Source organism: Astatotilapia calliptera, chromosome 19, assembly GCF_964374335.1.
Source record: "Astatotilapia calliptera chromosome 19, fAstCal68.1, whole genome shotgun sequence".
NCBI classification, from domain to species: Eukaryota; Metazoa; Chordata; class Actinopteri; order Cichliformes; family Cichlidae; genus Astatotilapia; species Astatotilapia calliptera.
In genome coordinates this window covers 11,611,291-11,638,568 of record NC_137440.1, presented here as the reverse complement: position 1 = coordinate 11,638,568, position 27,278 = coordinate 11,611,291, and the positions used below count along the sequence as shown (strand labels likewise).

At 45.1% G+C, this 27,278-nt stretch overlaps 2 protein-coding genes across 5 annotated transcripts in view; both read left to right on the top strand.

Annotated features, from left to right (window-relative positions):
- Positions 1-1,008: 1,008 nt before the first annotated feature.
- On the top strand, positions 1,009-4,960 carry cln8 (CLN8 transmembrane ER and ERGIC protein). The gene is made up of 3 exons (XM_026152902.2): positions 1,009-1,338; positions 1,628-2,253; positions 2,588-4,960. Exons 2-3 carry the CDS (start codon positions 1,714-1,716, stop codon positions 2,912-2,914), a joined length of 867 nt encoding a protein of 288 aa, XP_026008687.1. The 5' UTR covers positions 1,009-1,338; positions 1,628-1,713; the 3' UTR covers positions 2,915-4,960.
- Positions 4,961-5,987: 1,027 nt separating this feature from the next.
- The window catches only part of arhgef10 (Rho guanine nucleotide exchange factor (GEF) 10), a 44,578-nt gene continuing 23,287 nt past the window's right edge, over positions 5,988-27,278 (top strand). For 2 of the 4 annotated variants that reach the window (XM_026151084.2, XM_080294026.1), the window contains exons 1-18: positions 5,988-6,174; positions 12,735-12,844; positions 17,011-17,361; positions 19,076-19,423; positions 20,200-20,236; positions 20,336-20,424; positions 20,710-20,766; positions 21,094-21,281; positions 21,617-21,733; positions 22,339-22,450; positions 22,652-22,761; positions 22,849-22,926; positions 23,007-23,186; positions 23,937-24,053; positions 24,281-24,373; positions 24,863-25,033; positions 25,530-25,675; positions 25,768-25,952. In XM_026151084.2, coding sequence (XP_026006869.2) covers positions 12,808-12,844; positions 17,011-17,361; positions 19,076-19,423; positions 20,200-20,236; positions 20,336-20,424; positions 20,710-20,766; positions 21,094-21,281; positions 21,617-21,733; positions 22,339-22,450; positions 22,652-22,761; positions 22,849-22,926; positions 23,007-23,186; positions 23,937-24,053; positions 24,281-24,373; positions 24,863-25,033; positions 25,530-25,675; positions 25,768-25,952 — 2,416 coding nt within the window. In that variant the 5' untranslated portion in view covers positions 5,988-6,174; positions 12,735-12,807. The remainder of the gene's footprint in view (positions 6,175-12,734; positions 12,845-17,010; positions 17,362-19,075; positions 19,424-20,199; positions 20,237-20,335; positions 20,425-20,709; positions 20,767-21,093; positions 21,282-21,616; positions 21,734-22,338; positions 22,451-22,651; positions 22,762-22,848; positions 22,927-23,006; positions 23,187-23,936; positions 24,054-24,280; positions 24,374-24,862; positions 25,034-25,529; positions 25,676-25,767; positions 25,953-27,278) is intronic. The other 2 variants (XM_026151085.2, XM_026151086.2) reach the window with 2 other exon arrangements.

The following is a 27,278-nucleotide window of genomic DNA, read 5'->3' as shown; positions in this document are numbered from 1 at the left end:
AGGGTCACGGGGGAGCCGAGGCCTACCCCAGCTGTCACAGGGTCCACCGTGGAAAGGTTGTCAGTCTGTCGCTGGGCTAGCGCGCAGAGGATGACAACCCTTCAAGCTCACGGTCACACCTACAGCCAATTTAGAACCAGCAATTAACCTGACCCCATGCACGCCTTTGGAGAGAAAACGCAACATCACACAGGTGCTTCTTGATGCGAGTCGACAGTGCCCATGTGTTCAGCTTACCCTTGAACACCATTCTTTAAAGCAACCCACATAATGCTTCTGGCACTAAAGAGTTCTATATTCAGCATTGACATAATCTATATCCCAGCATGGCTACATTTTAAAATTTGCAGGTTATATTCTTGTAATGCATTTCATGCACCACAGCAATGGCAGCATCCATAAATTCTACAGATCTGCAGGCTGACTGTCTGCAAGAATGCGACCACTGGTACAGTATCAGTACTCTAAACTTCAGATGATCCGTGTCCAAATGTTTCAAAGACCTTGTAATGGCCATAAAGGTCGAAGTCAGGCAAAGATATGCTGGATATTACATGTTTTTAATGCTTTTCATTCCTGCAGAATTCTGACCTATGAGCTCTTTGCCAGGTAAACAACAATGGGTAATTTGTCTTACCCAGTAAACCTGAGAGGAAGCTGAGAAAGAGTCCAGTGAGAGTAGAACACAAGGTCCGCTCCTATTTGTTAAACGGCTCTTGCAACAAATGAAAATAAAACACATTAATAATACAGTGAAATAAAATAAATCAAAGCTTTAGCACATCAACTCCTCAAAAACAAAACCACGAAAAATGTAAGCGAGGCCACTTCATTTGAATCTCACAATGCAAGGGCTCCCTCTGCTGGACGGAGATAGACACACATGCCATGTTCTAGTAGCACACCTCTAATAGTTAAAAATGCAGTTCTGTGCACACGTTTATTACTTCTTTTTTTTTTTAGCAGAAAGTTGCATTTTATTGACATGACTATATTATTTATTACTGTGAGGGTTTATTTGTTTATCTTACTATTTGTTAAGCGGTTTATTCAGGTGAATCTTGCGACTTCTTCTACAGGAATCCGGTCGTAATAATAGATAATCGTGATTAATATTAAAGAGGCTGTTTCCAGACAGAAAATATAAATAAGAGGCAACCAATGGGATTCTACGGCTGATCAGCGCTGACCAATGGGATGTCTGCAAAGTACAGCGAGGCTGGACTTCCTGTGTGGATGTCACATGACCAAATTGGAGTCGTATGATGTGAGTTTTCCTGTTTGGGGGTACTATCGGTTACAGAGGGACGCTGTACTCCCTGGAAACGCTTCTGTCCGGTAAGTTACACGTTTCTGTGTTAGTTAGTAAGTAAACTGCTTTAGATTTAATCATTTTTAAATATTCTGTGAGATATGTCGCGATGTTAACATCGAACTTTTCTCTGACTCTTCTTTCGAAGAACTCTGTAGTGAAAGTTTGTCACCGGCGGATGAAATGAACACAGATTGAAGGCTTACATAGAGTTTAAATAAAATGATCCGTGTGTACCGAGGTCCACGGCTTCGTGGAGTGTTTTCACAGGCACAGTGCTGCGTTAATGGATGGTGTGTTGTCTGTCTGTTGCAGGTGGGCCACACACACCATGCTCCTAGCAGCTCCACCTTCAGGTGACCCTCCCCGCGCTCAGGTTCGGTGATCCTCCGTAAAGCGCCATGGCCTCCGAGCAGCACACCGGCCGCCTCTCCCAGCCCAGTGCAGAGTACTTCTTATGGGACTATCGCCTCCAGCTCATCGGCCTTGGCTTCTGCTTCTATACTGTAGTGTTCCTCTTCTGTCACCTCCTGTCTGTGTCTCTGTGCCAGACCTACAAGTCCCTGCTGGCCAAAGAAAAGGTTTTTTGGAACCTTGCTGCCACCCGGGCAGTGTTTGGGATCCAGAGTACAGTAGCCGGTCTCCGGGCCCTCACTGAAGACTCCTCAATCACCAGAGACAAAGTGAGGGGCCAGGAAGACTGGTCATGGTTTAACGTGCTCACAGCCACGGGCTTTTTTGCATTTGAGAATGTTGCACTTCACGCCTCCAGTGTGGTATTTTGGTCATTCGACCTCCCACTGGCCACGCATCATTTCTTCGCCCTGTCGGGATACGTGGGGGCGGTGGTGTGGGATTCCCTGGGCCACTTCCTGCCCATGGTCACCCTCCTGCTGGAGATGAGCACGCCATTCACCTGTATATCCTGGATGCTGCTGAAGGTAAGCATGATCGTGTCACATGCACGTACCTTTCATCTCATTCTCCGGACTTGTATTTGTACGTAATCTTTGGTAAGTCCAGGCCCGGCTTTCTGTAGCATCTCACTGGCTTGACTTGTAAGTTTTGCTTCCTCCTGGGTCTTGTGCACCTTGTGATTATGTTCACTGTACCAGAACGTTCTTAGAAAGAGGAAGTTCCCTTTTAAAAACAACAAAAACCTGAAGCACTAACCACAGTTTTCTCTGTTCCTTCTGCTCACTGGTTTACTGAACAGATTTTGCATGAATGTGAAGTAAAGAGAAGGTGTCTGACAGATTGTGTCTCCCCTGACAGGCTGGCTGGGCATGCACTCTGTTCTGGAAAGCCAACCAGTGGGTGATGATTCACATGTTTCACTGTCGAATGGTACTCACTTACTACATGTGGTGGGTAACCTTGACCCACCGGGTGGAGCTGTGGACCCATGCGCCCCTGCCCCCGCTAATACTCTTCTTCACCGGCCTCACTTTGCTCACACTTATCCTCAACCCCATATGGACCCACAAGAAGACAATGCAGCTTCTTAATCCTGTGGACTGGAACTTTGGCAACAAGGCGATCCCACTGAACGGCACCACCGACGGTCAGCCTGAGGCTTCTGGAAAACCTCATGCCAGTTAAGGAGTATCATCGGTGTCATTTCCTGTTTCAGTTATGGCTTTTTATTTTATTATTTGAGACTGAGTGGGAGCTGACTTTTGATGGATGCTTGTTTTAAATTCTACGTTTGTTAGACTGGGACTTCTTTTTAAGCCCCTTGGGCTCTCTAGTCCTTTGTTCTGTAACGCATCTTTTCCTCTAGCACCACCTCAGCTCAACTCTACTCAGTTTTTACAATTGTGTAGTACCTCAATGTGGGCGGGGTCATCATAGCAAGGTGGGCAGAAAGTCCCAGTCTGCGTTTTCTTGTCAGACTTCAGGTAAAAGAAGTTTGTGTCTCCATTTCCTTCGTTGTTGGGTTTGAAAAATGGCAGATTTGATTCTTGATTCTCGCTCTCATGACTCATCCAGTGACATCACTCCCTGGCCAATCGGTGGCATGAAGTCTCCCAATGTCACATTTTCGGTCTGACTCAGCTCCTCACAAACTCACCTAATGGAAACCCTTTAAACTAAGTAATTGAGTTGTGTAGGTGCTAGTGGAAAAAGGGCATAAAGAGACTTTGCTCCTGACAAAGGTTTACATATGATCACAACAGAGTGTGAAACAGAATCTTTCACTGCACAGCTTTTATTTCGATTTCGTTTTATTTCAGGACTCTGGTATTACTGTCTGGGTTTTTCCAGGCTCATAACAGGACTTTGTGGTTCATTATACACACAAGTATTATCGATGCAGCAAAGAGTTGGCAATGGTGCGATTTCACACCTTTTAACAAGTGTTGCAAGTATCCACTTTTAAAGTAATAAATTACTTTTTTTCAGTATAAAATATGTATGAGAGCAGCTCCTGCATTAAAAATCAGTAAGTTTAAGATCAACAAAAGCTTTAATAAGCAAAATCTGCTTTGAGATAAAGACCAGAATTAAACTGGACTTAAATATGAGTTGGGAGTAGATGTTGTCGGCCCACAGCTGTTTCTATTGTGTACATATTGACAGTGAAATTTGCTCCGTCTGTTTAGGGAAGTTTGAGGTGAGCATGAAGTGTCTCTAAATCAAAGCACTGTGAACTCCAGAGTGGACCCTTTGTTACACAGCTCTGCTGCCTGAGTGGGGTAAAACTGGATCATGTTTGAGGATGACCTCTCATAGGTTTACTCATTGAAGTTATTAGATACTAAGTGTTGATCAGATTGGTGTGTTTGGACTGCATCAGCAGAGAAACAAGCATGTATCATGGCGGAGTTACACGGAGTCACAGCAGTCCGCTTCACAAAGGCTTAACTGTGCTGAAAAAATACTGAACTAGTGCTTACACTAAGCAAACCTCTGACCCTGATAACTGTGGTTTAAACTGGTGCAGCCCTGCAGCCCATCTTTATTTATGGTGTATTCTAAAATCCACTGAGTTTTATTTTATGTGTGTGGGATTTTTATAAAAACATACTAATGGCGATTGTGTGTGTTCCTGTATTTAAACCATAGGAAAGGTTTTATTTGTCTTTCGCTGCAAATGTTCAACTTCTCCACAATATCCCACTTTAACAGCTCTGCTTTTAGTTCTCATTAACAGAATAGCCCTGTGTTGTTATTGTACATGGGAAACAGAATTATGTGTTATATTCAGTAATTTTTTAAGACATTTTAATTGTGCACATAGTTGTAATTTTCTTTCTACAGCGTGCACATTAACACCTTTTGGCTCGGCCTGCACAAAAGCTGCCCAGCAAATAAGTGAAGCCCTCGTTAGATGTTTTCCTGCCTGTGTGTTAAATAAAGTGGAAAACGCTTCGAAGCCTCAGTCCAATAGATTAAAACTTTTCTGCTTTTCACACCTTCAGTAATTTCATCTTCGTAAAGAGTGAAATGTTGTTTTAGCTGTAGCTCTGATCTCACTTTAAATAAATCTGATCATGTTAGATTTAGATTGTGAAATTAGGGAACTACCGTGGGACAGATGTCCTGTTGATTCAGTGCCATATACTAACAGCTTCTGTGTTATCTATGTTGGACTGTGCATTCATTTAAACTACCGAGTTTCAAAATAAAGTGTTTCCTTGGTTATTGTGTCTCTTTCTTCTGTTTTGTCTCCTGTCACCATGCTCCTGCATGTGACCCAGAAATTCATGTAAGTGGGGCATGTTCACACAGGTCTGGAGAGCAGAGGGTGACGTTGCACTGAAGGACCTGTAATGTAGGCTTTAAACAAAATTGATAGGCAGATGCTGCAGCTGTGACATTTAACTGGCAGCCATTCAACATGTTTGCTCAAAGGGGAGGATGTCTGATTTTATTGTAGGGCTGTTCCTTCCCCCTCTTACATTTCGGGTGGGAAGCTCAGTGTGAGCTGAGGGGGGAGGAGAATGAAAGAGGTGGGCTTAGCTTAGACTGTAAGATGTGCAACAGAGGATCTGCCTGTAGGTGGCGCAATGGGAATAATTATCTCCAGTTTTCAATTGATTTCTTTTTCAACATTGCCATAAACCGTCAGCACATTCTTGCATATTTAAGGATGATTTCCCCCTGAACAGCAGCACAGGGCTGCAGCAGGTTTGTCTCGTACACAGATCTGTTACAGTCTGAAGAGTCACTTTGCTTATTGCGATACTTCATTTTAAAGTGAAGACATGAAAAAAAAAAAGCTCCGTCAGAGAAACGAGAAATTACTCAAGATTTTTTTAAGGATCTATAAAAAAAAAATGCTTAAAAACATTGTGTCCTTAAAAAAAAAAGTGAAAGTTTCAGCGTTAAAGGCTCAGAGTTCGTTATTCTAACTTTATGTGTCTGCTCCTGTAAATCACGCGTGAAGCAGCAGTCCAGCCTCTTCATCAGCGTGGACATCGGTGCCTCCCGGGGACAAAAATCCCTCCTTCGTTGTTTTCGGTTCAGGTTTTAACGGATAAGCTAAAAACTTCCTTCAACATCAACATTCAACATCTCCGGACAGCTGTGAGGGGGGGAGCCACCTCACACGTCACGTGTCCGCTTTGCTCGAACTTCTTTCCCATAAAATCCGGAGAAGACGGCGGAGGTTTGATTGGCGTTCTACGCAGCCAATCAGAGCCCTTAGTGGCGCTGTGGCGGCCAATCAGCGTCTGAGACGGGGGGTGAGAGGGTTTTCATGGATGAAGTCAGCTTGCACCGAAGGGAGAGAAGTAAAAAGGACGAGAAGTGGATGTTTTGATAGGTTTGAAGTTGTGCGGGAGTCTGAAGTGTTTTGCGTTTAACGCTTGCTGTGAAAGGATTACGTCATTCACCTGGGAGCACGTCACAGAACAGTAAGTTGAGGTCATTTGTAGGTTTTTTACAAAGTTCTGAATAACCCTGACAAATGTGTCCCGATAACTGTGAGGTGAAGTGAGCAGTGATGTCAGCCTGAAGCAGAAACTGTGTTGGAAGATGTTGGCTATAACGTGGCGTGTCAGTTTCCACGGAGAAGATCCCAAACCCTGTCAGATACCTGCAATAACACAGTCACTAATGCGCCTTTTATGCGCATTTATGCCAATTTGTGCACCCTAATCCGGAAACGATCTGCTTTAAGAACAAGAATTACATCAACAAACTCTCCTCTGTGTTTGTTTAAGAGTTCACCAAGTTTCTGAGCTGCCGTGTAAGATTTTCATACGTTTCTTCTTCTTACTTTGATCTTACTGCTGTTTTAGGACTGATTTGATGAGGTTGAGAGAACTGATAACAAACAGCTTTATGAACACAAAAATGTGGACTGAAAACACTGCACCACCCGTGGAGTTGACACTCCGACAAATCATTCATAACTGGATAAATCAGAGCTGCAGATCCAAGTAGTCATGCATAGCATTCCTCAGCCAAAGCCCTGCACAGCTTCAGCCAAGTGGAAGATTGGTCTGAGCAGGCTGTGAAACCTCAGTTTAATTCATCTGTTTGGCCTTTGGTAGGTTTAGTAGGTGCCTATCTGCACTACAAAAGTCAAGTTCCTCAAGGAACCCTCCGAGGTTTGGTAGATCTCCAATGATGGTTAGAAATACAAAGAATGCTTTGATCACTGCTTGTATTGTCCAGTGTCATGCATGTCCAGTTCATTCAGCCAGGACGAGGGTGAGGTGGAAGAAAGGCTCACACATGCACATGCTTGCACACAAGAGTCTCCGCTGGTAATTTGATTGGCAAATAACTGGAGAGGCCTGCCTGTAAATACAGATGCTTAATAGCTCCACCAGTGTGGGCTGTTTTTACTGTGCTTAAACTGCCTGCTGTCACTTAATGTCGTGTACATCACGTAGAATCCTTTATGAAGATGCTTTTGTAGATCACAGCCAGCTTTGCCACAAACATGAGAACACAGAGCACAGACTTCAGTGTCCTCACTTGTGCTCGGAGCAGTCTGTGAACACAGGTGCGTTTTAATGGAGAAATACCAGGAATTAGTTAAGTAACTGTGACAGGGCAGCCTGTAGCGCCGATTTGCCAATAGCAGCTACTGTTTACCGTGACTGAGCTCGGGGGTGCCAGAGCACACAATGGTCGTGCAGAGGAGCATACCATTCATTTTTCGAAAGGCAGTTAATGGAGTCACTGTCCACCCACAACTCGGCCAAACATCCACCGAGACGGGACGTGGATTAGCAGCATAGCTCGCCAACAGCTGGGAAAGAAAGGCCGCTGCTCTCGTGCAGGTGGACGAGAGAAACTGACACAGCGCTGGCTTGTTAGGGAGCTTTACCTTCCTTTGTGCGATAGCACCGTGCTCTGTGAGATGAGCTGTAGCTCAGGACTCTGCCCAGGGATGAGTAAAGCTAAGAGTCACTCATATTCTTGGCTTTGGGAACTGTTTCCACCCTTTTCAAGTCCATGCATAGCCCACTGATGATCAGGAGTGGCATGGTTTCCTGTGGTCATTTTATTGTAATCTGATTGAGCTGCTCTATTCACATTAAAATTCCTTCAGAGCTGAAATCCAGCCAGTTAACAAAAACGCCTTAGAGTGGCTGCTCATCACCGCTCACTAAATAGTGTGTTTCTGGTGACATGTTGGCTTCTCGGAGCTTTGGTGTGGCTTGCTGGGTGGGTGGAGACCAGTTACGAGTGACAGCCAAGACTTTACGGTCTCTGTCTTCAAATGGACACCACGTTTGAAACATAATGCAGTCTTTTATTTTGCTGAGTGATTCCCAGGCTGGCAGAGTCATGTCAGTGTTTGCTGTTTGTATTATTAAAAACAGAATCTGCCTGTAAAAGACCGCTTCATACATACTGTATGGTGGGGTGATGCATCATTATGGCAAGCCCAATAAATCACGTCTGTAATCAGATCAAAGTCCTGCGGCCCCATGCATCTGATTATTGAAGTGTACTCCCTACAATCGACCGCCGCTGCATTATAATTATAAGTAGTAGCTGACGGGGACCAGACTTATCTTCTTGTGTTCTGTGTGGGTTTTATCCTGCACTGCTGTGAGGAGAGGTTGTATTCATTGGAGAGGAGTAAACGGTGGGCCATGTGAGCAGTAGGGAGGACTGCTTGCTTTACTGTGGTAGTGATATATGTGCCTGTGAATTTCCTTCGGTCCCAGATCTGATCTGAGCTTTCAACTTGCCAGCAGTCAGGACTCCGAGTTTGTGGTTGGAGTGGGTGGTGTTGTTGAGGCCCACATACTGTGTGAGCCCCGGTGCTCTACTGGATGCTCATCGCTTTATTTTTTACCGTGTGGTTCAAGGTATAAGTAAGCTGTGTTGAAAGTGTGTTAATGAGGGTGACCTATGTGAGAAGCAGAAGCATCCTTTTAACTCTGCTGTTACTCTTGAATTCTGATCATGAAGAGCTGCAGCGCCCTGAACGTCCTCACAAACATCTTCGAGTACTTTGTTAAGACTGCTGGGCCTCTCTTTGCAGGCCTGGGATCTTGTGTTCAGTAATCTGAACAGAAGGATGCTCTGCCCAGAGCTGCAGAGCAAAGCTCAGACACCCGTAGCGCCTGTCTCTCCCAGCACCCGCCCCCCCCCCCCGAGGCTTTGTTTATGACTTTCAGCCTGTGTGTGGAATGCCACTTGTCTTTAAGTGCGCACTAGAAGACTCGGCTGCAAACCTCTTGCCGAGCTCTCAGCGTCGCATATTTTTGATTGGTCTCTGTGTTTGGGTTAGTGGCTTTTTTATAATAAATCTGTGTTTAAAAGCTTACATGCTTAAATGCAAGTCAGTCATTCTTTGATTTCTGTAGATGATTAGTGCATGATAAGAAACCCTGCCTCATCTATGGACACAGGTTGGGTGTGGCTTCAGTTAATAAGATTATAAGAGTTTCACATGTTTGAAACACGATTTAATAGAAATGTAATTTTAAAATTAAGATCAAGACAAAGACAGCTGTGGTGTTTCTGTCTCACTACACACAGGTCACAGCTAATCCTCTGCACTCGGCCTCCTGCTGTGTGCAACATACGTGCTGTTTGTTATGTAGCATGTGCAGGTTATTAGGAGCACACAGGTGAGCAAATTGTCTGCATTACGCTGTAAGCCATATGACTGTTTTCCTGTCTGCACAGCATTGCTCAGCCGCCCCAGCATGTAATGACACGCTCAGCTGAGTGTATCATCAACTGTGGAGAGGATTTTACCTTTTCTGCTGTCTTCCACTCTGCCTTAAATCACGGCTCTGAGATAAGCCAGCAATGCACTGCCTTTTAATTAAACAACAAATAGATTAGCGGTACAATTAAAAATGAATTACTGTGACTGTATTTGGCCTCTCAGCGAGGGTTTGTGAGATACGCACACTCAGCTCGTGTGGCTCAGTCCAAAGCTGGTGACCAAAGCTGCAGATGTCATGTTGTGTTTGTGCTACAGGTCATCTTCACGGGTGAGACAGGTGCTTGTTTGGTGAAGACCACATTTGAAGTCACGCTACACCGCAAGCAGCGCAGGGCGTAATTTGGAAATGTGTTTAGTTTTCCTCCAAAAGAAAGCAGAAGGACCAAAGTGGGAGTAATTACAGGAGCAGGGAGGAATGCAGGAATCTGCAGGCTGACCGACAGAAGATCAGCTTCACTCACACATATTACAAATAAACAGAAACATGAGAAACGAAACTGTTTCAGTAACAAGTTTTTTTTTTTTAACCACTTTTCTCTTTAGTGCCTTTGGAGGAAGAAGAACACGTTTCAGTCCCTTTCCTCTCCCTTCCATCCTTTTCCTGCTTTCCTAAACCTCAAACAATGCTTTTAACGGGAGAGATGAGTCACGCTTTGAAGCTTCTGTTTGGCTTCGGCTGACAGTTCCTCGCTTTAAAACGTGTCAGCCGAGTTACGAGCGTGTTTGTCGTGTAGTTACCTGCTCACAGCAGTTACAGCTGACTCACGAAACTAGGAAGGAAACCCAAGTACGAAGCCCCTGGAATAAAAATAAAGATTCAGAGTTTTAGTTGTTTTCAGTTTGATCACACTGGATTGTTCTTATTTTTAATTTTCACTGAGATTACATGAGTGTAGGGCTGCCACGATTAGTCGACTAGTCACGATTACGTCGACTATCAAAATCGTCGACGACTGATTTAATAGTCGACGCGTCGTTTGAAACTTTGTACGATCCCAAAAGACACAGGAATAAGTAGTAGGATTTAAGAGTGTAATAACGGACTGAAACAGAAGATGGCAGCACTGCATGTACAAGGATGCCAGCTGCCGTTAAACCCAGAAGAAGAAGAAGAAGTAGCTCTGTCCCAGAATTCATAGCGCAGCCCAGCTCAGTTTCCACCAATAGCGGCAGCTAGTTAGTTTTAACATTACTCTTTCTGGGTCACAAAATAAACGTTTAACATATTTTCTAGCGAGAATGTAGCTGTGTAAACCTCAAATATCTGCTCAGTTTATCAAGACACCACATATTTTCAAAAGCGCTCCGACGTTTTCGGAGACGTCTGTTACTCACTAGCTCGATAGCGAGCCGAGGCAAGGCTAACTAGAGCCCGTGAGAACACCGGACTCCTGGCTTCAAACCCACCGCCGTCTTTTGCTACTCAGGTTAAACATATATAAGTCACTTAGATAAATTAAAAATGTTATTGTTTGGCTTTTTTTTTAGTATTTTATTTGTTCCTGAGTAAATCGGTTTGGCTGAGATTAAAGTTTTTACACAGCTGAATAAATGTCAAGCAGACAGGTGATTATCAGAAGTGTGAGATGCTTGAGAATTTACTCCGGTGTCCTGTTATATTTTAGATAGCAAGGAGTTTATTAAACTTCACCGAAACAATCTGCAAATTTCATTAAAATTTAATAAACTATCATCTTGTCTTTATTTTTAGTTAGCACAGACCTTAAACACTTAAAGCTGTAAGCTAATGATAGTTATATAAGAGCAGGTGCTGCTTGTGCAATAAGCTGTTCGTTTTACGTCCAATGGATGATGATCTGATTAGTCGACTAATCACAAAAATAATCGACTATCAAAAAATTGTGGCAGCCCTACATGAGTGACAATTGCTAATATGATTTTATTCAGTCTAAGAAAAATATTTCATACCATGATAATTAAAAAAAGATCAAACACAAACATTATATATCACTGTTCTTCAGCACAGTAGAGCCTGAAGATGGACAGATGTAAGATATGTTAATGCTGCAGCTGCATCTGCCTGTCTCTTTGTACTCCATTATGAAGCTAGGGCCTCCTCAGGCTCAGTGCAGCCTACCTGTCTGTGTTAGCACTGTTAGCCGTAGCAGACAGATCCTCTCTCCTGGCCTTGTGCCCAGTGAACAGAGTGGAGGACAACGCGAGAGGATTTCACATTATTTCTAGACAAAACAAGCTTTGAGACTCAGAATGAGTTATCCTTCTTGTTTTCTGTTCTGCTGCACGTTTGTCTTAGTCAGAAGCAGACTGCTGTGAAGCTACGCTGGCTGTGGAGATTGCATGGATAGAGAATGGTGCACACACAGCGCTACAATGCCTGCTTTATGCCACAGCATGATGTCACCACACTGTCATCTGTCCTTGTGCACAGTAGTGAGCTGAAGATGTCCAGTAAATAGCTCAGCTTTGTTTGACAGAAACTGTCACCTCTGGATAAAAGCTGCACATCAGACAGGAACCCTGTGCTGCTCAGGAATGTAACGCCTCTTATGTTCATGCAGGTCCACAGGTCTCCTGCCTCAGCATGCTAATAAGGACCAAAATGTGTGGCTGATAATTGCTGTTTGAGACAGAAGTGTAACACTGACCTGTGCCTCTGCATGATAACCTGCCTGGGTTTTAATTTACAGCAGCACATATTTCACATCCTGGAGCGTTAAAGTGAGTTTTTGATAGTCTGCTCGTGTAATGCATTCTGAATGTATTTGAAACCAAAGAAATGAGTTCAAATCTAAGCTGAATCCTGCTTTGCATGAACTTTGCTTTAGCTGCAAAGCTCCACAGCTTCTGTTTTCCTCGTGGACACGCAGCAGGGTGTGATGTGTCCATTACAATTGTAGCACAGGCTGTGCATACCATGGCATCACACACACACACACACACACACGCAGCATTAGCATATGACAATGCCGGGCACACGTAAACACACGCCAGCATCAGCTCTCCCTGGGAGCTCTACAAGTGTTTCCTTTGTTTTCTCTCACTCTTCATTTGTCTGAATTCGCTTTGGTTCAGAATCAGATGTTGATACAAAAGGTAGCAGACCGTGACAACACAGCCACGCTGCTGTCTGCCGCTTTAAGTAACATTGAATAACAAGTGGTTGGTCTTTTGTGGACCGACTGGCTCACATATGCTGACCTAGAAATGCCAAACTCGGTCTCTTTTTTTCTGTTGTATGAGCCTCCTTGAACTGACTGTAACGACATTTGTCCTTTTCTCCTGTAGGAATGTGCGTTGGTGTAACTGAGCCTCTGCGTGCTGATGTCTGAAGAGCTTTAGCAGGAGAAGAGCAGTAAGCATGGACATGGAAGACTTTCCTCCCCCACCTCCTGAAAGTAAAGTCAACAAATCCTCGTACTTCATATGTGATTTGCATGTGTCCGCTTCCTCGATGCTTAAACTGGTAAACATGGTGGAAAGTGTTGTTTTCATGGGCCGGTTAGCTCAGTTGGTCAGTTCAATTCTATGTACATAGTGCCAAATCACAACAACAGGCCCTACAAAACCTGAGCAATCAAAACTCCCTATGAGCAAGCATTCGGTGACTGTGGGAAGAAAAAACTCCATTTTAACAGGCTCATGGAGGGGCGGGGCTATCTGCTGCAACTGGGTGAGGGGAGGGGAGATGAGGGACAGGACAATAGACACACTGAGGAAGAGAGCTGAGTTGAAGAATCATCCACTTCCTATTAGCGCCTCGTCCTGAAAGACCACCGTCTTGTTTTGCTCTTTTCTTTCGTTGTACATGTACAATGACAATAGACATGCTACTCTATTCTGTAAGAAGATGGTTTGAAAGGCAGGTGGGTGGAGCTTCTATATAAAGGATATCCTTTCTCTCTGACATCATCCAAATCCAACGAGGAAAAAGAAGAGTTTGGCTCACAGGGATCATTAAAAAATTCCACAGCTGTCATAGTTTATAAATGTGTATACGTATGACAGAAAATGAACAAAAACGTCCACTTTAACCAAAATGAGGAAACTTTGTTTCACAGAGGTTGCAGGTGTTGGTCAGCTGATCACTTCTGCAGGTCATCGTAAGGTTAGATGATTTTCTCAGAGGTTGATGAAGCTGTGCAGCTCGAGTCAACAGCGCAGATTCCTCTCCTCCGCTCATCCACCGCTGTAGCGTGCGTGGGCGGAGGAATGAGGGAGTAAGGAGAGTAAAATGTGCTGCGCTACTGTGAATAGCAGACAATGTGCTTCAGTATGAGGCAGAATACTGATGCAGCAGCGCGCACAGGGGCACACAAAGCCTCCGGGGTAGACGCAGGCCAGAGAAATACTTCGTCTCCAGCTGGCCGCTCGCTCGATTTGTTGCTGAGGCGAAACAGAAGCAGTGAGTCATTTAAGCAGACCGTTATGGAGCTGAGGGGTCCTCAGAACAACATCCATATTGTCAGCGTGAACAGCTCGCCTCCTTGCCACATTTGCATATATATATATATATATATATATATATATATTTATTAGGGGTGCAACGATACTCGTATCGATATTGAACCGTTCAATACAGTGCTTTCGGTTCGGTATGCATATGTATGGAACAATACAAAATTTTTAATTTATTTTATCAACTTTCCTTCTGACGATGCTGTCTGTGTTGAGAATAGCGGATAGTATAGCTTTTATTTTGGAAAGAGACATTTCTCTGTAATAAACTCTCTTTTCCAAAGATGAGTGATTCCTCAATCAGATACAGGGCTCGCAAAATCGCTAGCCCGACGTCCCGGGGCTAGCGATTTTTCCAGTCGGGCTACCAAAATCTATCTCTGCCCTGCCCGTCGGCCTATCGTAGGAAGGAAAAAATATATGTCAATGCTTTTGCATTCTTTCGGAAATGTAGCTGGGTAATTATGTCATTGGCATCGGTGAGCCACTGTCAATATGTGACATATTGAAATCGCGTTTGAATTTGTACACCAATTCCTCTGACATAGTCTTATTAATCGTTAGCTTACTATGCAAACATGACAAGTGAAATCTCCCGCAGCAAGCTTAAACATGTGAGAGGTTGATCGCGCAGAGAATCGCTGAGCTTATGTGAGTGCGTGTGTAAAAGCAGCAGGATATATATTTTAGTTCTGCTGAGCCAAATAAGACAGGTCAGGGTGAAGAAGTGACAGCCAAAGAAAAGCTTACCACAAAACGGAGAAGTTATGACAAATCAGACTATAAGGCAAAAAGAAAGTGCAGCTTTATGGTTTCATGGACAAAAGAATTTCTGTGGCTGCAATATGACGAGCTAAATAACCAGGGCTGCACATAAGTGGTCCGCAGGTGCGCATTCGCTGTCAAAATAAAAAACGCGCACAAGATAAGAAGTTGCAACGCGTGTTTGCATACATAAGATTTTCAGGAGGAGGACAGACATTTGTTTAGAACTCTTAAAGATGTCGAAGAAGCTCCTTTAAGCAATTACTGTGATGTTCCTCCACCTCCAAAGAAATGTCAGGAGTCCGAACCACAAAAGAAGCGCGTATTCTCGGAAAAGTAGTTGCAGGAGGTGAGCTGGCTTCAAACAAATGATGAACGCACAGAGATGTGGTGCGGAATGTGCCGTGAAAATTTAATAAATGACAAATTAAAAAGGCACGAACATTTTTTTTGTATCGAAAAAATATCGAACCGTGACACCAAAGTATCGAACCGAACTGTGAATTTTGTGTATCGTTGCACCCCTTATATATATATATCTCAACTTTGTAGTCTTATATTTTTATAACACTACAAAGTTGAAAGAAACTCTTCAAAGTGGAGATTTTATTTCCCTTTAAGAGCTGAAAGTAGACGTTAGATGATAATCGTGTGTGTGCACAGTCTGTAAGTAAGCTGTTCTGACATGCACAGCCACTCACCGAGCCAGCTATCAATGACCTCCTCGGCCCACAGTTACAGATGTACTATTGAATGGCCATCTGTGATTATTGCTCTGGCAAAATCCAATCAAACGAACTCTGTTGTGACACTGTCGAGTGTTTCACCAAAGTGCCGATTACTGCAGTTTTTAGCATGTGATCATGCATCCTACATCCCAGTGTTTCCAAAGGCTGTCCGTGCTTTATCACGGCGTCCCACAGCATTCAGCTCCACCGATGGAAACGGGCAGATAGCATCTCTGTTCCCATGCTTGTTCTTTGCACTTCTGTTTTCATGAGCCGTGGGTGTAGATGGACACGGGTTGACAAAGTTGAGCGGGAACATTAATCACAGGCTGTTCTCTCTCACACTGAGGAGGTGGAACGACTACCTGTCAGAGCCTGATTCACAGCTGTGTGCACCAAAGTTAGGGTTCAGCCCGTTAGCTGGCCACTAGCCTGGAGGTGAATGTGGTTAATTAGATGGTGACTGTGTGTAAGCAGTAACTATACAATGATCAAAGAAGTATGTGTAAATGTTGGGACTTCAAACATGACAGCAAAGAATAAAAACTGTGGCGGTGGGATCGAACCAGTGACCTTTCGATCTTCAGTCTAACGCGCACCCAGCTGAGCTATTTCGGCCTCTGGTGCTGTCGGGGGGCCTCACCGTGTCACACAGGAGACCGTGCTCTGTTTTCTTTGGGACCCCGTTCGGGATATGAGACAGAAAATCAAACTCTACACTGAGAGTGAACGGAGCCGTGCTGGCTGTGACGAGACGTATGAGTGATCACAAAGAATCTGTGGTATTTGAGAGAAACTGTGATAGTGGGAGAAAATATGATTCTCAGAAACCCTTCACGATGTTGGCTCTGATAGAAGCAGAGCCCCATACAAGCTCTGTAAAGCCTATTTATAGTATTACCTCATATCTCCACCAGCACTGACTTCTGAAATAAAAATACTCTTGTTTTTTTTTTTTTACTGCAATCCCACAAACTGTCTGTATCCATGTTGGAGCTGAAGCCTGCTAATGAAGGCTGAGCATTCCTAAACCAGGAATAATGCACAAACTCAGGCTGTAGCCCTCGCTGAAGGGAGTAACAGCTCTCTTTCCTGCTGGCCTAATTGCAGTGTGGAAACTGGAAAGATATTTGTAGTTCCCTTCCTGTCTCCTGTCAGCTGAGCGCTCTGATGTGAATGCCTTTGAATGCTAGCTGTGCGTTGGAACCCCCCAGTTTGTTTTTGCTGTAAAACCAGTGCATGTGCTGCTTCGGTGCCAGTCCCCAATGCCGACGCTTGTGCAATAAAGTCAAGCCCATCCTTAATTAGAAGTCTGTATGTGGCTCAGTCCTGCAGATTTCAAATGCCACCCAGAGCGCATCTGTGTCTGTGTCCTCAGCCTCTTTTTCCAGAGCTGCAGCACCACCCATGATGCTACAGATGTTAAAGCAGCGCTTTAAGTATCGTTACTATTATCATGCAGTCAAAAAGTGTTTAGCTGATTGTGGTAAACTCATAATTAGTGTGTCTGTCACCTCAGAGTTTTGCACTACATGATAAGATAATAAAGCAATAGCTATTATTCTCTAAATCTAACTAAAATCCAACACCTGGCACATCTGGAACCTGTCCAGTGTTGGCAGGTGACATCTCTTTTGCAGATGAAGATGAGGGGGAACCCTTCGATTTTGACGACATCCCCGAGGCTGCCTGCCCGCCGCCCGCGCTCCCCGTCAGTAGAGATCATAACAATGACAGCACTGTGAACAGCCAACGCTCGGACCTCTTCCCCACTGCGGACCCCCCGGTGCCTTCCTCCGCAGCTCCATCATCAGCAGATGGAACAGTTGCCACAGCAGGTGGCGCAGCTTCAGAAGCTGAAGGGACATCTGCTGCTGAGGGGACTGATGACAGGGAGAATGATTTGCCTCCGCCTCCGCTCCCTCCTCTGGATGATGACACGGAGACACGTCCTGCAGCAACAGGTATGCAGTCCAGAAGTGCTGGCCTTTCCTTAGGACAGAGAGTCCTTCCAACTAAAGTTGTGTTTGGAAATCAGTTAAGTGCAAACAATGCCTCGAGTGTGTGTTTTGTTTTTTGGCAGTGACAAAGGTTCTCTGCATTGCCCTGTCATGTTGTGCGTACCCTATCTGGCTCTGCTCACGCCCCTTCAGCTCCAGCGCGAGTGAGATCGTAAAGTGGGGCAGTCTGTCTCTCTGGTGACACCTTGTATATCTGGCTGCCTGTAGCTGGAGATGTTCTGGCTTTTATCACTGAAGGGCACGACAGCAGCAGCAGCGGTCTGGCTGGGCTCTGTTTATTCTCAGTCATTCTGAAATATGATGAGATGTTCCCACTGCACTACACTTCACCGTTTGAGCATCGTTTGCACTCGTGAGAGATGCAAGATCCACATACATGCAGAAGTCTTCTAGCGTAGACGCTACGTGATGTTCCCCCATTCAGGTTTTCATACTCTCAGCACTGCTCACTGCTGCACAATGCCACTGCAGCTTTAACCAAAGCTGCATAAAAGTAGCACCAAATCACAGCAGCAGTCAAGATTTTAGAAACGTGTCCCCAGTGTGAACATCTAAGCTGTTTCAGGTTGGACTGGAATTTTCCCAAAACAGAGATGCAAAATAGCAAATGTCCAGTGAGCAGCAGTTAAATGGAAACATGGGACTTTCATAGTCTGAGTGCTCAAAGTGCTTTCTTACCTTTTAATCTAACCGATGCAGGAACTATGGATCAAAGCACCAACCCTTCATAGCTCTTCCTCCTGAGCCTCAGCTGCTCCTCTGTAAGTTGAGAAAAAGCCTTGTTGATTCCAGAGGTCAGAGGAGATTGGCCAGGCTGCCTCGAGCTGATAGGAAGGCAGCGGTAACCACAAATAACTACTGATTATACCTGAGGTATGCAGAAGAGCACCTCTGAAACTGCAACACGTCAAACGTCGAAGCAGATGGGCTACAGAAGGCCACACCGGGTGGCTCTCCTGTCAGCTAAGGACAGGAAACTGAGGCCACCGTTCACACAGGCTCACCAATAAAAGATTTCCTGTTCTGATGAGTCTCCGTGTCTGATGTGACTTTCAGAACAGGAAATCTAATGAAAGCATGGATCCATCCTGCCTTCTATGAGCGGCTGGGGGGAAATTTTCTCGGCACACTTTGGGCCCCGTCGTGCCAAACGAGCATCGTCTGAACACCACATCTTACCGGAGTGTAGATCATGGCTGTGCCTTTGTGAGCACAGAGACCACATCACGTCTCAAAGCTCAGATCGTCTCAAACTGGTTTCTTGAACATGACGATGAGTTCGCCGTACTCAAACGGACTCCACAGTCACCAGATCTCAATCCACCTTTAGGATGTGGTGGCCATGAATCTCTGAGGAATGTTTCCAGCAGTTTGTTGAAGATTTAAGGCAGTTCTGAAGGAGAAATGGGTCTAACAGAGTATTTAAATAATGAATAATGTTTATATGAACAACTGAGAGACACCAAAATAATCAGACAGCTATGAAAAAGTAAGATTTCATTCATTAAAAGGTTTTTAATGCTCATTTCTAATGTGTGCAGTAGTCGAGTTTATATAGGCAAATAAATATAATAATTTGAGGCCATCTTTGTCTAAATGTAACTGTATTTGTAACTATATTTGTAACTGTCAGCTAACTGTATGATCTTTCCTTCAGCAGTCAGTGAAGGCCAGAAAGTATCTGTCAGCGACGCTCGTGCTCCACACGTCGCCCCCGGTTCCTCCTCCCAGGGCAAAGTCAACCCCTACTCTGTGATTGACATCACTTCCTTCCAGCAGCAGCAGCTTGACCAGCAGCACAGACCCGCCTCTCCCACCCCCTCGCCCACGGAGCCCAAAGAACGAGAGGCAGACGGCCAGGATCCTCCCGGCAGCCCTGCTGGCATCGCTTCGGGATACTCGGTGCCTGTCCCGTGTGGCTATGCGACCCCCTCTGGAGTACCGCTCATCACCCCAGCTTACACCACACCTGTCATCATTCGACACCTCTCCGTGGATGAAGATGGTAAATGAAACGAGCACCAGGGGAAACCCGGAGGAGACTTTAAAAAACGCTGCTAAATTAAGAGCGAATGCTTCCGAGTTAAAGCAAATGTTTATCAAATTATATCCATAACTGAATCTTCCCTAGCAGTGAAGTTGTTTTTTAATCCCTTTTTCCCTGCTCTCACTCACGGATGCACAGCTATGACACGTAAACGCGGTCCCGGCTGCTGCGATCCCCCCGGCCTTTCTTCTTTCTCTTGTTTTTCCTAAAGCCTTGCCACAAGGAAGTAGGGTCTAAATTTAGCGCTCCCCAAAGATCCGTGCTGGCTGTAAGGATTTTCCGGTTTCCCTAAAATCTTGCAGTAACTGAGCCCAAGCTTGTGGCCTGGCAGTCCCAGGAGCCTAATTACACTGTAATTATCTAAACAAGGTCACACCATGTTGAAATACTTGTGCTTTTTAGATGTTACAAAGCCAGAGAGTGCAACCATGATATTCATTTGTGCAGTTTTTTGATGAATGCACACAGTACGGGCCTTTTGCTGAAGTTATGACATCTTCCAAGGAAAACAGAAGCACGCAGAAGGAATTTCAATTAGACACATATGTTAGATGAAGTTTTGTGGAAGCACATTTACTCTAAAACTTATCCAGGTTAAATTATCCGTGGAATTATCAGTGACCCCTGGTGGCACGTGTGGAAAAGCTTTGCAGTTCTGTGATGTGCTGTTTGGAATGTTTGATTGGGGAAAATAATTCCTGCAGGATTCACACCACAGTTCATTTTCCCTGCAGTGATGCTGGTTGGGACTGGGAACGCCTCAGCTGACAGGTGAGTCACATGCGAGCCGTTTGTGCTCATCACAGAGTGCATCGACAGCAACGTCGGGGACATGTTACATTGAAAATGTGTTTTTATGTGTTCTCCAAGTGTTTTCAGTGAAGAGTATCCACCTATCAGAGAAGAGGATGCTTTGGCAAAATGGGCAGCAGATCCTGCCAACACCGCATGGATGGAAAGTAAGGAAACAATTCCGAGTAAGGTCAAAGTTACCGCGGTGCTGCTGCGGTGTCATCTCTCTGCGTTTGCTTCTGCGCAGTCACGACATGCCCGCAGGGTGCTCTCATCTTTTTAAAATGTTCTTATGACACAACTGGATTCCCGGAGACTTCCTTCCCCGTTCGTTTGAGGAAGCACAGCCTTGCGTTTGCCTGTCTTCTAGCTCTCTCCCTGCATCGCATCCTGGCTGTCGCGTTACTGGATCGGTTACGTGGTGTGTAAAAACCGTGCACGTGTCTTTTCAGATCCACATGAGGTGATTTATGATGATGTGCCCAGAGAAAACTCCGACTCCAACACAGGTTTGTGAACTATACTTTATTTTTCTCATTCCACACATTCAGTTTCAAGCTTCCTGTTTTTGATCCCGTCCACTTTCGCTTCTTTCTTCTCGTTTAAAAGTCACCGTTTGACTTATTTAGGCTCAAAAACTCCTGTTTGACTTGTTTATTGACTTTAATGTCACTAATCAATGCTAATTAGATATTTTGATGAGATGAGTGTTGCATTCAGTGAAGCTTGGGACTTCTCACGTGTTCGTTTGCATCATGAAACTTCAAGTTCATTTAAGGTCATAGCCAGACTGTAGTATTTCTGAGTATCACTGCGAGTCGCTCTCATTCGTACAGATCCAGATGAGATGATCTACGACGATGTGGAGCTCGGCGAGGAGGGCGGCTGCAACAGCTCCCTCGACAACGGCTGGAGCTCCAGCGAGTTTGAAAGCTACGACGAAGCCAGCGACGGGGAAGGTCGGCCTGAGAACGGCCTGCCCCACGCCTTCATGAGAGGGAAGCCGCCCCAGAGGAAGACTCATGTGTGTATAAGGATTACTTTTCTCGTCAGCACGTTAAACATGCAGCTCAGGATAGCGGGGATAACGCAGCGTGTCTTTCATACAGTTTATGAAAGTGTCTTTTTTACTGTGCTTATTCTTTCCAGTTTACAGCGATGCACACTCGTGCATTCGATGCAGCCCATTCGCTTCTCCTAGTCGTCTTCCTGCACGCTGTGATGATTTGCCTCGTGGTTTTGACACTTCAAAATCACTTTATTTAAAAAACCACCACGTCGACACGAAGGCGAGCGTGGTGGGACTCCTGCTCATTCCCAGTCTGTGTAACCAGTAACGCTTGCTTTGCTTTTGTTTAGCTCTCTCAAGATCTGACACGCTTGAAAGAACACTATGAGAAAAAGATGAAAGATCTAATGGCAAACACAGTGGGAACGGTAGAGCTGCAGCAGTTAAAACAGAAACACGAGCAGAAGGTAAACTGGCTGAGGCTCACCTCATGTGTTTGTACTAGATAAAGTAGTCCCAGCCCTTCACACTCAGTCTGGCTACCTCCACTCTGGGCGTCCTGCTTCTGACTTGGTACCTTCATCCTGCTGTGACGTGAATGAACTTGTGGTGGTGGTGATGGTGGGAGTGCGAGCAGTTCCTTTGCATCCCTTTCTGCCACGTCGACCTGTCTCATTGAATGTTCGTGCGTCGGACGTCCGAAAGGACACATTTAAAGTAACACGTGTTTATTCTTCAGCAAACTGAGACACCAGCAACCGTGTCTCCCAAGCATTTGAACCTTTGTGTTCCATTGTACGGACTGCGATGTCTGTGACATTTAAACCTCGATCTCGCATTATGTTCTTAAAAGCACCACGTTGCTTTTAGCTGATGTCCCAGTTTCTGTCTCCTGTGGTCGCCTCTGCTCTTCTGTCGTCTTGTGTTACGCATTCTGTTCATCCCTCCTCTAACACTGCTCCTGTAGATCGGTTCAGCTCTTCTTTAGCCGTAGGTTTAGACAGACTAAACCAAACCTGGACTAAAAAGGACTCTTCAAATCCTAGTAATGGTGCATTCTGTCTCATCCAAGATGCAAAAGCTGGTGAAGGCTGCCAAGGAAGGAACCAAAGATGGACTGGAGAAAACCAAAGCTGCAGTGAAGAAGGGACGCTCCTTCATCAAAACCAAGTCTTTCTGTCAGGGTTTGTGCTGCTTAAGTTACACTAAAATACACAATTACCTAGGAGTTCAAATCTCATTGACCTCAGCCTCAAGGTCAGAGGTCAGGTTTTCTGAAAATCTTGTAAATGTGGTCACTTGGTGCTTCTAGGAGGCTGAGTCATAGCGTTTTGCTCTTCAGGTGGACTTTAGTGCTTTACTTCCTGTTGTTTCGAATCTTTTAGAGAAGTCGGCCTGTTTTGAGGATGAGGAGTCTGGACTCTTCATCGAGGTGGACTGTTTCAATGTTGAGCCAGTACTGTGTCCAGCACCGGAGGCTCTGTCACAGCAGCAGGTTTGTAACTTTCCCAACTCTAACCTAATCCAGTTATGCTTAACTCTGTGAAATCGCTGGTGAAGGAAACCTGTGTTTGATCCACAGCTGGTCAGAAGATGCATCCTGGGATCTATTTTGGAGAGCGAGAAGAATTATCTCGATTCTCTCAAGAGGATTTTAGAGGTATGCGAGTACAGCTGCGGTGATTGGCGCTTTGGTTCTTAAGTGCATCTTATTACAGTTTGTATTGTCTCCTTCGTCAGCAATACGAGAAGCCCCTGTCGCAGATCGAGCCCAGACTGCTGAGTGACAGGAAACTGAAGATGACTTTCTATCGCGTGCGTGAAATCCTGCAGTGCCACTTCCTGTTCCAGATCGCCCTGGCGAGCCGCGTGGCGGAGTGGGACAGCCTGGAGATGATTGGGGATGTCTTTGTGGCGTCGGTAAGCTCGTGCCATCTTACTTCCTGTCAGACGTCTCACGGAGATATCTAAAGCCTGTCATGTGACACGCCACAGTTCAAATAATAAAACCACAGGATTTCACATTAAAAGCTTTATTTGGACCTGAAGTATTTATAGAGTAAAACAAAAAAAATGTCACCTCATAGGCAAGTTTGAACCTTGAAGAGATTCATTTTTTTTTTACCTAAATAACACTGGAGCTAAAGTTCTCACTGCTGTGCCACTCAGCGGTTAAAAAAGCGATAAAAGCCCTCAGAGGGAGCGTCTTCTGTCCCGCACGCTGAAAGGATGACGTCTGAGTCTCGCTTTGCCCATCAGCCAACACTCAGGAGATTCAGTCTGGACAAACTGATGGACAAAACACTGAAAATCCGTTTTCAGCAGCAGACCAGCATCAATCGTTTTCAGTATTCCTATAAATAGTTCTCCGTCTGATGGAACTTTTACCGCTTATTGGTGAACATGACTTAGACAGAAAAGCTTTTTATGTAAATCTTTATGTAACATAACTATATCACACAGCTCTTTGCTTGTGATCATGAGCATTATTAGACCTAATTTATAAAAAGCATATTTGCACCTTATTAAAGCACCATAGACAAGTTAAAGTGAATTCACATTTTTAATGGTACTGCTGCTGTGGTCTGCATCTTTATAGAGGTTTGGATGATGTCATTTCCTGTAACTGAAGCACATGATGCAGTAAGTAACCCCTGTGTTTATGTGCAGTTCTCTAAGTCCATGGTGCTGGACGCCTATCGCGAGTATGTGAATAACTTCAGCACTGCGATGGCAGTCGTGAGGAAGACGTGCGCCTCCAAACCAGCATTCCTGGAATTCCTCAAGGTTTGAGACCAACACACTAATGTCAAATATTAATCTTACAGGACAGAGTGGAAGTTTGTTTCTCATTAAACTGTTTCATTATTTTGTTGCTGTGCATTTGAATAAAAAAAGCTGTTTTGCTATATATCTGATATCAAATGCAGCTGTTCACATTAAAACAGATTGGTATATTGATTTTCTTACAAAATGAAAGTCTTTACACCAATTGGCCATCTTGTCGCCGACAGCATCGTCAGGAAACCAGCAGTGACCGAATGACTCTGTACGGCCTGATGATGAAGCCTATCCAGAGATTCCCTCAGTTCATTTTGCTGCTGCAGGTATAGTTCACTCTTATTTTCACCTCCTTCACAGTAAAATGCAATGTGCAGCAGGCAGTGTTGTTCATGTGTTCACCAGCAGAGGGAGTGCCGCATTCATAAACCCAGCACTTTGTTTTTCAAAGCTGCGGCTCAAAGCGAGGCAGGGGAATTGCTCTGAAGAGACCTGCTTTCCTAGTCTCTTTTAATCCTGCTTCCCGTTGCCCCGGCATATTTACTATTAATGTCTGCTGCAGGAAAATATCAGTGAAAATGTGGAACACTGGGCCGCTTTCTTTCTTTTTTACACCAGTTTAATAGCAATCAAGACAGCTTGATAATTCGTAGAAGGGCTCTCCATCGATTCTTAAATCTTTAGGATGAATTATGAGGATGTGTGTTATATGTAGAAAGATGGAGTGGGGCAGAACAGGGCTCGGCTGGTATTAGTTGTTGAAAACGGGGTGAAAAAGCATCAAACTGGTGTCTTTTTTCTCTCGTCTTCATCAGGACATGTTGAAGAACACACCAGTGGGTCACCCGGACCGCCTGCCCCTGCAGATGGCCCTGACCGAACTGGAGACTCTGGCTGAGAAGCTCAATGAAAAGAAGAGAGAAGCCGACCAGCGCTGCGAGATCCGTCACATCGCAAAGGCCATGAACGAGCGCTACCTCAACAAGGTCTGCACGTTTCTGCGCCGAACCAAAAGTCTACTGATCGGTGGAGACTTTGCTTTTGGCTGATTTATTTTTTAGCATATGCTGTGGCATTTCTCTCAGTCCCAGTGTGGGCGGCCATCAGACACTGGAGCTTCTCTCCTGACTGAATACCTTATTTTTAGTGCATGGCTTAGCACAGCGTTTGCACAAAAACACCAGCTTTCCCCAAGGTATAATTATTCGACTGTCTTCAGCCACCCACTCTGGCATCTGTGCACAGGCGTGTTTACAGGATGGCCTGGATGGGGCAGGCTGTGAGTTCCCCGTAGCCTGGATATTCTCAGAGTCGCTGCATTACTCTTATCCAAAGTGAGAGGATGCAAGAGTGAAATGAGCCATTAATGCCAAATGAAATACGAGGACTCTTAGTCTTTGCTTGTTCTGTATTCCTTCTCCGAGCTGGGTTTTTGTTTAGCGTCTTCAGAGCATTAATGTAGCATATCATCTCTGTCATCAGCTTCTAAGTAACGGCAGCCGCTACTTGATCCGCTCAGACGACATGGTGGAAACGGTCTACAACGAGCGTGGGGAAATCATCAAAACCAAGGAGCGACGCCTGTTCCTGCTCAACGATGTGCTCATGTGTGCCACGCCCAACATCCGGTGAGGGAGACCACAACCCACAAAGTTACATACCTGTGTGAGAATCGGGGGGTTTCATATCAAAGCGTTTTCATCGCTCGTTTCTTTTTCAGATTTCAGGATGGCAGCGGCAGTGGCAGCGGAAGCGTAACACTTGACCAGAAGTTCCTTCTGAAGTGGAGCGTGCCTCTGAGCTTCGTGGAGGTGCTTGAGTTCGGGTCCAGCGAAGACATGGCCGACACCGGCCGCTTCCCTCCTCCTCATTCGGGCGAGAAAGTGGTGATCAGCGCCAAGCCAAGTACGACGCAGTTTCACAGTCAGGGATTTTGTGTCTGCTCGCCCGTCACCTTATTTGTGTCTCTGTTTGGCACAAATCTAGTAACTCATTAGTTTAGTGGATCGTACGGTATCAGCAGTTGAGGGTCGGTCCTCTGACATGAGGAACTGCATCTGCTTCGACTTCCTTAGACCGAGTTGAAAACTGTCACCGTTTCTTAAAAGCATCAGTGGAAATATTTATTTCCCAGCCAGCACATGTGTGTTTTTTCCCCTCTGCAGTCCTCAGCTTTGCTGGCTGCCGGTCGGGTGATTTCAGTCTTTCCAGTAGGTTCCCCGTCACACACAGCTGCTCGGCCACTTTAAAAGGCCCAGACCAGACAAACAGCAGGCCTAAAAACAGCGTCGCATTCTGCGGTCGCAGCGCTGCACTTTTTATTTCAGGATTCGATCTGTGTTTAAATTTGCCGGGTGTCTGCTGCAATGCTTTGATTACGTATTTTCCCTGGTTTGTCCAAAGTTTGAAGAATTCAAGCAGAGGTCAAAGGCTGGTTCCTTCAGCGCTGTAATTACTGCCGCTGATTACACACTGCGCTCCGGAGCTCACTGACTCTCCACTTCTCTCAAATACTTTGATATAACAGTCAGACTTTTCCTGCCAGTGGTCACACTGTCATCGATCTCTGATCCACACCTGCTGCCCACCAGCTACTTAAACACCTTCTTCTTTTCTCTACCTGCTATTTATGTGCTTTTACTTTTTCCCTGAGTGTAAGCTGCATTCAGCGAGCGCTCCACTGTTTCACATCATCTGCCTCCCATGGAGAGTCCAGCATGTTAACAGATGATGGGGCTGTTCTTGCAGACAGAATCAGATGTAATGGAACTTAATGTTGAGATTATCTACATTACTTAACATTAATACATCAGAGTTTCCTCGCTGTGATGCACTTAGTCTGGAAATAACTTGATTTGTGTGTGTGTGTGTGTGTGTGTGTGTGTGTGTGTGTGTGTGTGTGTGTGTGTGTGTGTGTGTGTGTTAAAAGCTCCTGGACAACTGTGTGTGTGTGTGTGTGCATCATCCAGGAACTTTTAACAAGTGGAAACAATTGTTTTCTCAGCCCCGTGTGTGCAGCCAAAAATCCGCTCGCAGACCAGCCTGCAGTGAAGGCAACGCAGGGACTCTCCAGCTATGATGTCATCGTTTTCATGTCTCTCTGCTTAAGTCATCTCTTCCCTACGCTGCACTGCAATTAGACCACCGTGCACACCGGTCATTTGGAGTTGTTTTCCTGCGGCTCTCACGGCCGGTGTGTCATTTGTAGATATTGTGTTTGTTTTTAGGAAG

Bases quoted from the DNA above. Each gene is read 5' to 3' on its own strand.
- cln8 (XM_026152902.2), top strand. From the start codon at position 1,714: ATGGCCTCCGAGCAGCACACCGGCCGCCTCTCCCAGCCCAGTGCAGAG. The intron at 2,254-2,587 runs GTAAGCATGATC...CTCCCCTGACAG, and splicing joins TATCCTGGATGCTGCTGAAG to GCTGGCTGGGCATGCACTCT.